The 12,425-nt window shown below is 40.2% G+C and overlaps 1 protein-coding gene across 8 annotated transcripts in view; it reads left to right on the top strand.

Annotated features, from left to right (window-relative positions):
* Window positions 1–156: 156 nt before the first annotated feature.
* The window catches only part of CTPS2 (CTP synthase 2), a 93,667-nt gene continuing 81,398 nt past the window's right edge, over window positions 157–12,425 (top strand). For 6 of the 8 annotated variants that reach the window (XR_015705177.1, XR_015705178.1, XR_015705176.1 and 3 more), the window contains exons 1-6: window positions 157–294; window positions 3,027–3,232; window positions 5,573–5,743; window positions 6,029–6,129; window positions 7,958–8,074; window positions 9,475–9,558. Coding sequence is in view for 3 of the 8 variants with exons in the window: in XM_087759408.1 (XP_087615534.1) it covers window positions 3,067–3,232; window positions 5,573–5,743; window positions 6,029–6,129; window positions 7,958–8,074; window positions 9,475–9,558 (639 nt within the window). In the remaining 5 variants the exon portion in view is untranslated. Of the gene's footprint in view, window positions 295–703; window positions 833–875; window positions 1,012–3,026; window positions 3,233–5,572; window positions 5,744–6,028; window positions 6,130–7,957; window positions 8,075–9,474; window positions 9,559–12,425 lie in introns of those variants that run through there. The other 2 variants (XM_087759409.1, XM_087759410.1) reach the window with 2 other exon arrangements.

A 12,425-nucleotide genomic window follows, 5' to 3' on the forward strand; every position in this document is an offset into this window, starting at 1 on the left:
GGTGGCGGCTCCCTGCGGCTGCCGGGGCTCTGCGCTGCCTTCTCCCTCCCCGCGGGGCAGCGGCGGGCGGCCTTCCCGGCCTTTCGCCTGCGGTGAGGGGCGCTGCCGCGGGGCCTCGCCTTCCTCGGGGAGGTGGTGCCGCCGCCACCGCCTCCTCCCCCGGGGGTTCGTTTCAGTTTGGCCGCCCCCGGCGGTGACCCCGCGGCCGTTACCGGGCGGCGGGCGCACGTCAGCTTGGCGCTCGGGCCGTTGCCTGGAGCGCCCGCCGTTAAAGACAAAAGGGCGGCGCGGGCGGTAAGTCACAGGCCGCGCTCCTGCTCCTGCTCCGCTCCGCTGTCCTGCCGCCCGGCCCGGCCTGCCTGCAGCGGCCGCCCTCCGCCGGCCCTTCCCGCCCCGCACCTGGGCCGCGGCCCGAGCCGCCCGCCGCCGCCGTGAGGTGACGGCCGCCCGGTTGCTGGCGAGGGGCAGGGGGAGCCCCCCTCCGGGGCTCGGCTGCTGCTCACTCGTTGCTGTAGTGCGGCGCGCTTGGGGCGGAGCGCTCCGAAATCCCCACTGAAGACAGCGAGCGGCTGTTGATAAGACCGAACGGAGTAATTGGTGTTCCTCTCTGCTTGTGCTGATTTCCAGTTCCCAGCAAAATGTTTGCTTCCACGATTCTCTTTTTGCTTTCCCTCCCCTAACTCTCTCTTTCTCCTTTGACAAGTGACTTCCCAGACCACCTGGAGTTCTTTGCTTCTGTTGCAAGTAAACACCGTGTTTCCTTAAACTGCTGGGAAACCACTGTTCTTGCTAAAATCACAGCGGACTTTCCATTTTGGTTCCTGTAAGCAAGGTGATCGGCTTTAAGTTTTGAAGTGGCACATACTCAAGATTTACACCTGTTGAATTAATTTCTCCCCCCTGTCCCCCCGTCTTTTTCTGGAAGTAGCTTTGAAAATGGCTTAGGTGATTATGAAATGTTAATGTTGACAACCACATTAGCTGATGAAAGAAGAGTCTAAAACAGAGGAGGTAGGCTCCAAATCTTAAAATCTATGCTATTAAAAAAAAGTTACATATTAAAATTAAATAGCAGGGAAAAGTTAATTCCTGATGATCCTTTTCTCCCAATTTAAATATTTTTGATGATTGTAGTCTTTTTGTCTATGTTGACAAGGAAATAATAGTTTGTTAATTCCTGTTATCAATCATAAGAGCATTGATAACAAGCATTGTTACATTCTTGAACTCCGCCTCCTGAAGATCCAGGCCTTATTTATGTTACTTCAGTATAGTAAGAGGAAGAGCTGCAATGTTCATCCACTAGCGGCTGGTTACTGGCAGTGTTTGAAGAACCCTACTGCTTTGATTTATCCTGAGCACTGTTAGATCATGTGCTGTTGCATGTTGCTTTGAATGAATTAGGTACTTAAGTAAGGAAAGATTTTCTTGACCCTAGAATTTTTGCTCTGTGGTGAGCCATGCTGTCATTGTTCAAAAATTATTCCAGTGATTAGCCTCCACAGCTTCCTGAATGTAATGTGAATGCAATTATGGATGAGATACACACAACATCATCCTGTTTCAGATGGGGTTGAGAAATGGTGGCAAAATCTATGCTTGTGTCAAAGCCAGGTGAAAGCTGGTGGGAGTGTCTCCTCATCATCTATTTTAATAGTTCTGGATCCCCTACCATTCATACCTCTACACAGTGCAAGCTGTCATAAATATATTAGCATCTATTAGATTATTCCCCCTCAATCCTATGGTTTGCCTAGTATGATATTTGAATCTCTTTAGTTCATAGCGGGTCCTTTTTTTTTTTTTTCTCCATTTTAATTATCCAGGCTTCTTATAAACAAATTTTCAAGAGAGGAAGTTTCTGTATCTCAATAGCCATTGTTGCTTATGCTAGTAGTATTCTAGAGCACTGTGAAATATGATGTATCTGATCAAGGCTTCAGCACCATAACATGCATTAACCATCATGTTTATGTCTTCAGGATATAGTGTCTGTGAGTACTCATAGTTGCAGTTCCTTCTTGTGAAGAATCATTTATTTCACGGTCTAGACAGGGAAGCAGAGGCTCTGACAAGTTGGGCATGTTGAAGGCCACCTGCCATAGCTCTCAGAGCTACGCTATCCAGGGTTGCTGTTCTGAATTCAGGATGCTAATGTGGGTCATAACATCAGATGTTTCTCTAAATCTGAAACTTTAAACAGATACAATGTTGTTTTCTAGAGCCGCATCAAATCTTACTCTGCATCATAGTCCAGAGATGCTAGGTGATTCTTTTTCTGATTGTTTCTCACACAGTAATTACCTGGAGAGGGAGAATGGGTAGACATGTGAAGAAAGGACTCTAGGCTCTTGAGCAGTAATATACTGTAGTATAAATATGGACATTTTAGTTCAGTTTTTCTATTGTGGTTTCATGTTCTATTGATCTGTAGGATATTGTAAGACTTCGTTAAATACTTGATACACTGTGAGTTGGAGAAGCGAAAGCTGCTGAAAAATGGAGTGGATGCTATAACATTCTGATTTTAATAGATATTTGAAGCTACAGTCACTATTTTTGAAGGTAAAGCTACTGAGCAGAGAATGTCAGTGTTCTGGCTAATGTAGCAATGAACAATGTGTGAGCTAACTTCTCAAAACACATGTGAAATGATTAACTTCTTTAATTTAGAAAGAAACCAGGGTGAGATTCATCTTGCCTGACTTGTGGTTCTAAAAGTTAGCTGGCTTTTCCTGTCACAGGAGAGGAACAGGCCAGGTGAACTGTGCTTCTCTTTGGCATCTCCACAGGGCAATGAATCAAAATGGTATCTGTTTTTCCACTGACTGCGGAGTGCACTTAGGTGCTCAGCTTACGTATTGGTGTATAGGCTGGGAGAGATGAATCCTACTCCCAGGTTCCGAAATGGTGATTTTGTTTTCTGTTTCTGAAGGTCATTTCAGCTTAGATTCTTTGCATGCTGAGACTGTGTTCTTTCCTGGCATGAATTTGCATTCATCAGATGTACATCTTTGTCATTTTAGATTTCCAGCTTGAGATCAGTGTGCTGGTGCTGATTTTCCGATGAAGTACATCCTGGTAACTGGTGGTGTCATCTCAGGCATTGGCAAAGGGATCATTGCAAGCAGCATTGGCACCATACTGAAATCATGTGGTCTACGTGTCACTGCAATCAAAATTGATCCTTACATAAACATAGATGCTGGAACATTTTCACCATATGAACATGGTATGAAGGGCAGTGTTGTTCCCTTTTGCATAAATATTTGTATTCACAATAATGTGGTGGGTTTTTTGGTTGTTTTTTTTTTTTTTTTAAAAAACAACAGCATGGTAGTTATTAGTAATTTTATAATCTATTTGGCAATGCAAATTTGTTCCTTACTATGTGTTCTCAAGGGCATTGCGTGCTCTAAGTAGAGAGAGGAGAATCCTCTTTGGTGAAGATACTTTTATGAGTAGATGCTTCCTTCCTATAAAGTACCACTTTGTTGGGAAAATCCTAGCTCTAGGCCTTGTTCAGTCAATGCTATCTTGAGTTCAACTTGATTAAAAAAGAAAAAATGGAATAGTACTATAAAACTTTTTTGAAACTTAACTCCTCAATGGTTACTTGTGAATGCTTTTACCTGGATGTCAGTTGTCAGTGCCTCTAGTGTGTCTTCATGAGAGTTAGATTAAGGTCTGATTTTAGACAATGAGGATCAAGCCAAAACCATCAGTGAAGCTTAGAGAGCCAACTAGTGATATCATTTTAAAGTAGATGCTTAGTTTGGTTGGTTAGTTCTCTAAGCTACGTTGGTTGTATTCACTACATTGCTGATGAGCTACAAGACAGTCTGAGATGCATTTATATTTTTGAATGTTCTTCAGCCGTCTGTCTTGCTACTTGTACATTTACTGAAAACAACAGTTTTCAACGTTCCAAGGTACCTTCAGCCAGTAGACATTCGTAATTCTTTTTATCTGTCAGATTTTGTCTGCTCACTTTTAGTTGAGACCAAAATTTTTGGAACTGGAGATGAACATGTTTATCTCCTGAACTTAAAAAAGACCACTTTGCTCTTTAAGTAGAGGAAGAGCGCAACGCGTCAGACCTCTCTCAAAAAGCCAAATTTAACTAATCCAGTAGTCCTGCACTTTCAGAAACGCATCTGGTGCTACTTAGGCAGTTGACCGGGGAAGTTATGTCTTTACCTTTGGTGGTAAGACTCCTGCGATGACTTGAGATTCTGAGGATGTGTTCCTCCCCTGGATCAGGTACAGGGGAGAGGGGATACTATGGCTTGTAATTCCCACACAATTTTTTTTTTTCCCCTCTGTTCACTTAAGAGTTTCTTGCTGCTTGTGAAGAAACAGTGGCTTGCTAGGTAGTAAGTAGAAATTCACACAAGCCAGAATGGCAAACCTCTTTTGTTAACATTTTGGCAGAAATATGATTGAGTCAAAGGATTTTAATTTGGTGATTTCCAGTTAACTGAAGAGGTTTTTTAAATAATGTATTTTTTTATTATTCCAAGGCCTGCTTATGAGAAATGTTGGTTCTACTCTGTATCTGTAGGCTTAAATGATAACTTAGTACAGAGGAGGTACGCAGTGCCTAACAGCATCAGGCATGAATCTTCCACTCTGTTGTACGCATAGAGATGGTTTTTTTAAACTGTTCATTGAAGTCGAGTGTTGTATCTTGGTGGGATATATATTTCTGTAGTCTACACTATACCTTCAGGGGGATTGCTTCTTTTTTTTTCTTGTGCATTTGTCCCCTAGCTTGTTTAGCTGTTGATTCATTGGGTCATGGCAGAATATTTTTGAATTTTTCTGAAGAGCTTTCCAGCCTTACCTCAAGATCTAGCAACTTCAGTTGCTTCAGAAATTGACTAGATTCAGAATTTAGAGACTCTTTAGAGGTCTAAGAAAAGTCTGAACCTGAAGGATATTTTTGTTAGATTTTTCAGGGTCAGAAATAACCCTCGCTGTGGACATAGTGAACTAAATATACAAGATGAAACAACTGAATAAGAAACAGTGATCATGTTTGAAGAAACATTTATGTTCATCATAACTTTACTCCTGATCCAAGCCTTAATCATTAAGATCCAAACAACACGAATTTATAGTGAAACACTTTGAACATGTGTAATAATTTGTGCTTATAAAAGCAGGTTTTGCCTGCCATGTGTAAATTAGTGTTTTATTTGTTGCTGATTTATGATTCCTAGAGATTGGATTCTTCCAATTAAGGATTGTAGCATGCTGTTGAAATGCTGGTTAAATATTTTTAGGTCACTTAAATATTTTGGTAATATAACTTAAATTTATTTGCAAAACTGTATGTATAGACTGAGGGATAGGCATTCGCTGCAAAAGTAATGACTCGGGTATTAAGTCACACAGAATGACAATGCAGATGAGTTGCAGCATGTACTTTATTGATAAATCATTGTGATATGTCATTTTAAAAAACATTTCTTCAATTTTAAGGTGAGTTTGTGGTATTCCTGCTGTCTGTTTAATAATTTCTGATTATTTTATTGCTTTTCTGTCTGTTTTCACTTTCTTTTTTCAGGTGAAGTTTTTGTATTGAATGATGGTGGAGAAGTTGACTTAGATTTGGGAAATTATGAGAGATTTTTGGACATCAATCTCTATAAAGATAACAACATCACCACTGGAAAGATATATCAGCATGTCATTAATAAAGAAAGACATGGTGATTACCTGGGAAAAACTGTTCAAGGTGATATTTTTAATTCTGTGGGATACTGGTCCATTCAGTCTTCACAAAAGAGTGATCAGCTAGAACAAGCTGCTCCTTGCTGCATTATCTTATTCCTTTCTCCTTCCCAAGAGATATGGGCATATTCCTGTAATGTTGGGCTTCTGGGTTGAAGGAAAGGAGGAATAGAAAAAGGAGCTAGTAGTTTCCTTTTGACTTTCTGCTTATTTTCCCCCTTTTGCATGCAAAAACTGGTATATGGGCCTAAAGTAAGATATGCTTGCCTTCTTTGGCTCTGTCTTGTAGTTGTTCCGCACATCACTGATGCAGTTCAGGAATGGGTAATGAATCAGGCAAAAGTTCCAGTGGATGATGACAGAAAGGAGCCACAAATCTGTGTAATCGAGGCAAGTATGGAACCTTTTAGGCTATATATCCGCAATGAACACAAAGAACTAGCATGCTTTCTTTGTGCTTCTTACTGTAAAAAAGTCAGACTGAAGGTTTATGGAGAGCACCAATGCAAAGACATGTTTTATATTCTTTGATTTGTTCTGAGAATGATAGGCATGGTCTTATCCCTGCAGCTTCTGTTTAGTTGACTAAATCCCTTCTAGAATACTGCTGAAACTGAGATGATTAGGAGTTTATTAATTTATAAAATTAAAGCAGCCAGTTACTGTAATGTGCAGTATCTATTCCAAGATAGAGACATTTGACTGAAGCTTTATACTGTTATTAGTATTGAGAAAACTTGTGTAATACTTGAAATCTCCTATAGTCAGTAGGAGAGCCTGTAACATTCTAGTTTTCCATATGGCTTCAAATGTCCATGTTGTTGCTTGTGTCATGTTTAAAGGAATATATTTAAATGTTGTAGTTTGCCACTTTCTGGTCTTATTTTTAAGATCTTTGGAGGCAACTTTGTTAATCACTTAACCTGCTGATGTTCTGTACAATGGGAATAATGAGGTTTACCCGTCCTTAGTAGGGCATTGGGACAACTGGAGGAAAGGCAGTAATTGCTAGTATTACCATTACAGTGGAAATTACAGAAAAAAGAAATTGCTAGTATTACCATTACAGTGGAAATTACAGAAAAAAGATTATACCTGAGAATTTGACAGAAGAATATGTCATAGATTTAATGCCACAATCAGTAGTGTGATAAACTTTGTGACCCAGGTCACAGAATTGCTCAGTATTTCTTTCACAGAAGAATCTGCCTTGATTAAAATATACTTATTGGTATAGCTGTAGATCTTTTTTATGATGTGCACAGTGAGAGTCGAACATTTCATTTAAAACAAATGTAAAAACAGTAAATACAGAAGTTGCAGAAGATCATTAATAAGTGATGGGCTCGTCAGATCTTTAACTTAAAACTTGATTTTCTGTTTCCTCCATGTACGGGGTTTTTTTGTTATAGCTCCAGCCTGATAAAAATATTTTTCTTCAGGACCTTAGGGATAATTGTAATGTTTTTCCATGGCAAAATCCTGAAGGAGTTAGACTGAATAGGTGCATCACATGCAAATGTAGTTGTTAGAAGTTTTTCTGGTACTGGGTGAACACAAATATGCAATTCTGTCAAAAGCCACTTGGTGGCACAGAAAGATCATTCTGAAATACAGCTACTTCATAAGACTTATGTGCTAAACACTGCTTTATTCAGTGCTTAGTCCACTACAGCTCTTTATGTCTTTGAAAGACATATAATTTCTGTCTTTATAAATAAGTTTTATCATGGACTTAGTCTTAGGTTTTGGCTTGGTAATAAATATTTAAAGTCTTTTATAATGTGAAATTTCATGTTGCTAAACATCTGTATCTTGTTGGTCACAACTGTTCATTAATCTGACAGACAGGAAAATAAAGTTTTTCTGTACAAAAACTTTCACATCAGCTTAACTATTGATAACTTTTTCACCACTGTGAAGGCAGTGTGAAAGCATGTATTATTCAGTAGCACCACACATCTTCCCATGGGAAGCTTATGTGTTTGGTGTAAAGTGAATATAACAAAACTGGAAAATTGTTTTATGTTTTCCACAGGAAACAAGATGTGCAGAATAGATGAGGGTTCTTTGCAGAGTATGCCTGCAAATTTCAATTGTCAGGTTTTTTTAAGATAAAAATTTTGGAAAACTTGTTGAGTATGTAAGAGGTAGACTTTTTTTTTTTTCTTTTTTTTTGCTTTCTGCCACTCTGACATATCCAAGCTTTCTTTTTCAGCTGGGTGGGACCATTGGAGATATTGAAGGAATGCCATTTGTTGAAGCATTTAGACAGTTTCAGTTCAAAGCAAAAAGAGAGAACTTCTGTAATATCCATGTTAGCCTAGTACCACAGGTAAGTTATTAAAATTAATAAAATAGAATAGATTTTACTCTGTATTGGGCTTTATATTTGTTTACTTCTCCCATTAACCCTTCCATGCTGGAGGGTTTTAGAGACAGAGGTATGAAACTCAGCCACACTGGGGTAAATAAAGGCCTTGATAATTACTTTGTTGATGTGACAATCTGTTTTAATGTTCTAAGTTACCAAAAAAAACCCTTATCAACACTAATTTATCTAGAAGGCTAAATATGGTTGTTCTTCTCACTGGAAGGTGCTGGTACGTTATGAACCCAGTAAGAAAGGCACTCAAACTCTCAAAGGTATCATTTAAAATTCTATTTTTCAGAGATAACACTATAAGGAGAGAATACTGTAAATGACCTTAGGTCTCTCTAGGTGGTGGGAACCTCAGGTGGTGTAGCATTGAACGGCCGCGACATGCAGCATGCTGGGCAGACCACATTCATAGAAGAGATTCTCCCCTTTCGGTCCTTTGAGCTAATAGATAATTTTCTTACAAGAAAACAACTGTATCATTTTTACTGTCAAACAGAAAGGATGTTCTCAGGAGAACTTCTTGCCACATCCCTGCATAAAGGCAAGGCCATGCAGGTGATGTAATTGCAGGTGCTGAGTGGGAGCTGCTTGCAGGCTCCTCTGTTAATGGCGAGCTGGCTGAGTTTGTCCTGCTGCCAAGGGACTTGTGGAGCACAGGCCTGGGCTTCCTTAGGTGAACTCTGGTGTGGATCATGAACTCCTTGACGTACAATGGTCTTCCAGTCAAGAGTACTACAACTTTTTGTACAGGGCTAAAAGTATTTTTCCATTTGAACTCTAAATTTTACTTCACAAATAGGTTTTCTTACTATTTTAAAAGATAAGTATTCACTGGGGAGATTTTGGTAAGCAAAAGTTGGTAATGATGATATGATTGCACCTTGTATAGATCAAAAGAGAATTATTAACCACTGCAGCTATGGATTAGAGGATTGATCAGCAATTGGTAGGATTGTTTCTGTGTATTTGAGAACAGAATTATTTACTACATCTGATTATTTCCAAGGACAGTCACTGAAAGCTTTGTGCTATGTTGGACATTCTCCATTTATTAGCAAAATCTAATTTTTGGAATATTCTTCTTCTACCTGATTCAATTATATTGAAACTTTTTCTCTGAAAGAAAAAAACAAAATAAACCTGACCTGAATTAGGGCCATGTGGTTTCTTCGTGGAATTTCTTATATAAGTAATAGTGGTGCCATTTCTGTTTCTGGCATATTGTGATTCTGTTTGGATATGTTTACTTCCTGCAAATATTATTACTTGCAATGACTTTCCTCTTTTAACATGTAACTGCTCTATTAGTAGATGTTAGTTGCTATTTCAGCTTTCAAAATATGTCTTTCCAGCCTAACGCCACTGGCGAACAGAAGACAAAACCAACACAGAACAGTGTTCGAGCACTGAGGGGTCTAGGCTTGTCTCCAGATTTGGTGAGTCAATAAATACAGAATTTTATTTATAGGTCATCCAGAAGTGTCCTTGCATAACTTGTGTTCAAAGAATAAGCCTTAGTCTCCCATGAGAGACAAGAATTTTAGAAGAAATGCAACATATATGCTACACTGCTTCACTAAAGCCACAGGAAATCAAATTACTCAAATTCACTCTTAAGTTAACTTAACTCAGCTATCTCCTTGCAATATCTTGGGACTGTAGCTATGTTCTTCTAAAGGAATCTTTGCAGAAAAATCACTCTGCACTGCTAAAAATAATCTAACGTCTCAGTTCACTTTGTGGGAAGACCTAGAATGCTTCTGGCTTCTAACATTCTCTCACAGATTTCTTTTTATGCATGATTAAGAAGAAGCAATCCTGCTGTTGAAGTACAGCCTTTAAAAATATTCCTGTTTGGAAATATAAAACGTGTGGGTGAATCTTCAAAGTAAGGTTCCTCAGTTTCTATCATAGAATAGTTTGGGTTGGAAGGGACCTTTAAAGGCCATCTAGTCCAAACCCCTGCAATGAGCAGGGACATCTACAACTAGATCAGGTTGCTCAGAGCCTTGTCCAGCGTGACCTTGAATGTTTCCAGGGAGGGGGCATCCACCACCTCTCTGGGCAACCTGTTCCAATGTTTCACCACCCTCACTGTAAAAAATGTCTCCTTTATATCTAGTCTAAATCTACCCTCTTTTAGTTTAAAACCATTACCCTTTGTCCTATTGCAACAGGCCCTGCTAAAAAGTTTGTCCCCATCTTTCTTATAAGCCCCCTTTTTAAGTACTGATAGGCTGCAATAAGGTCTCCCTGGAGCCTTCTTTTCTCCAGGCTGAACAACCCCAACTCTCTCAGCCTTTTCTCATAGGAGAGGCGTTCCATCCCTCTGATCATTTTTGTGGCCCTCCTCTGGACCCGCTCCAACAGATCCGTGTCTTTCCTGTGCTGAGGGCTCCAGAGCTGGCCGCAGTGCTGCAAGTGGGCTCTCACCAGAGTGGAGTAGAGGGAGAGAAGCACCTCCCTTGACCTGCTGGCCACACTTCTTTTGATGCAGCCCAGTATACGGTTGGTTTTCTGGGCTGCAAGATCACATTGCTGGCTTATGTCCAGTTTTTCATCTACCAGTACCACTTGGTCCTTCTCTGCAGGGCTGCTCTCAATCCCTTCTTGCACTGCATAGTATAGTGAACCTAAAGCCAGCCTCATGCCAGTTGGCAAATGATGACAAATGCTCAGCTCCTTCCATTCTTCCTCCCCAGTGCTCTAGTACTGAATATGTGCTTATTCCCTGGATGCAGTGTTTCCCTCCCTGGCACTTTTCCAGGGCACTTTCCTGTCTGCCATTGGAGATGTTAATCTCCTTGGTCAAGTGTTGATAGCACTGAAGCCAGAGCAGTACAGCTTCAAATGCCAGTACAACCCCAGTTCAAACTGATGCTCATATCTTATTGAGGCTCAGTTGAAGACACATTCTGTTTCTAGGTCTGCTTCAGGAACAGAAAAGGACAATTTTGTTCTTTCGTGTGAGGCTGCTTGTTAAGTCAAAGGATATTTTCCATACTTGATTCTGGAAGTCATTGAGCACTTTCCATTCCCATAAAGTCCACTGGGAGAAAAAGCTTCCTAGCCCTTCTCAGAAAGGAGAGAGTAGTGAGAATAGTCACTGCTTCTCTATAATATTTACATCCTCAAAAAGGAAAAATGATTCTTAAAAGGATAGTCACACAGCTAAATTTTGTGTTGTGCTTCTTTCTGATTTTTTTTGAACTCTTGCATTTTACATTTATCAAAAAGTATGTTTATAACTACAAAACCAATGGCTTTATAAATAGGCTCTGTGAAAGATGTGTTAGGTAGCTTCACATTCTTGTGAACTGTGTTGTGTTAAAACTGTAACCAGCTTGTGGAGGGAAAGACTTTTATTAATGCAATGCTCTTCCATATTCCAAGCTTCAGGGCCTAAGTTTCAAAACCCCTCTTGAGGTGCTAATTGCATATGGAAAGCTGCATGTGATTTTGGAAGGCCTTTAAGATAATTGCCAGTGCCTGACTTCCCCCCCCCCCCCTCCCCCCCCAATAAATTTTTAAAAGCCTGTTAAGTATGTGTGTGTGTGTAATAAAAGGAAAACAGCCTAATTTAGTCACTTTCTCACATCTTGAGTTCTTGCCTGGGGCAGTTCTGGGACTGCCAGAAGCACAGTACTTTTTCTTTTTTCTTTTCTTTTTCTTTTTTTTTCCCCCCAGCTGCTGCTGTTGACAACTAAAGCATAGAGAGATTATACTCTGAGCAAAGCTTCTTGGCGCTGTTGTAGAGTTGCTTGGGCACTGCTTCAAGAAAATCTTTAAATAGTTGCTCTTTTGGGCAGGGACCCAAGACCAAGACAGCACATGGGGAAGCTCCTAGAACAGCAGTCAGGAGGGCTTCCTGCATAAGCTGTGCTGCCAGGCTGCCTGATCTAAACTTGGCTAGACCTGTTCTTAATACCTGCTGCTTTGCTGTTTGGTCCCAGGCTTCCCCAAGGTGGCATGCTGGGCCAGTCTCAGCTGTGTATGTACAGGAGCCTTTATGTTCTCCATGGGGTGTTCTAAGCGCTTAGTGAATACGCTATAGCTGCAGATTTAATGGACTCTGTTACAGCATTTTGAAAACTGAATATATGCTTGTCAGTGCTGCCCTATTCAATTGAATTGTTCCTCGTCTTCTTTGTATTAGGTTTCTTTGAGATGCGTCTCTGCCACTGTTATTGTAGTTTCCTATTTTCATGCTGATTCTGATGGTTTTGGTTTCTGTGGCTTCATTAACTTGAAATTTGTCTCAGCAAGATGGATGATAGATTTCAAAGTGGATCTAATCATGTGC

This window comes from Nipponia nippon, unplaced genomic scaffold (genome assembly GCF_047370975.1).
Source record: "Nipponia nippon isolate SJK-2023a ecotype South Korea unplaced genomic scaffold, ASM4737097v1 scaffold_2, whole genome shotgun sequence".
Lineage (NCBI taxonomy): Eukaryota > Metazoa > Chordata > Aves > Pelecaniformes > Threskiornithidae > Nipponia > Nipponia nippon.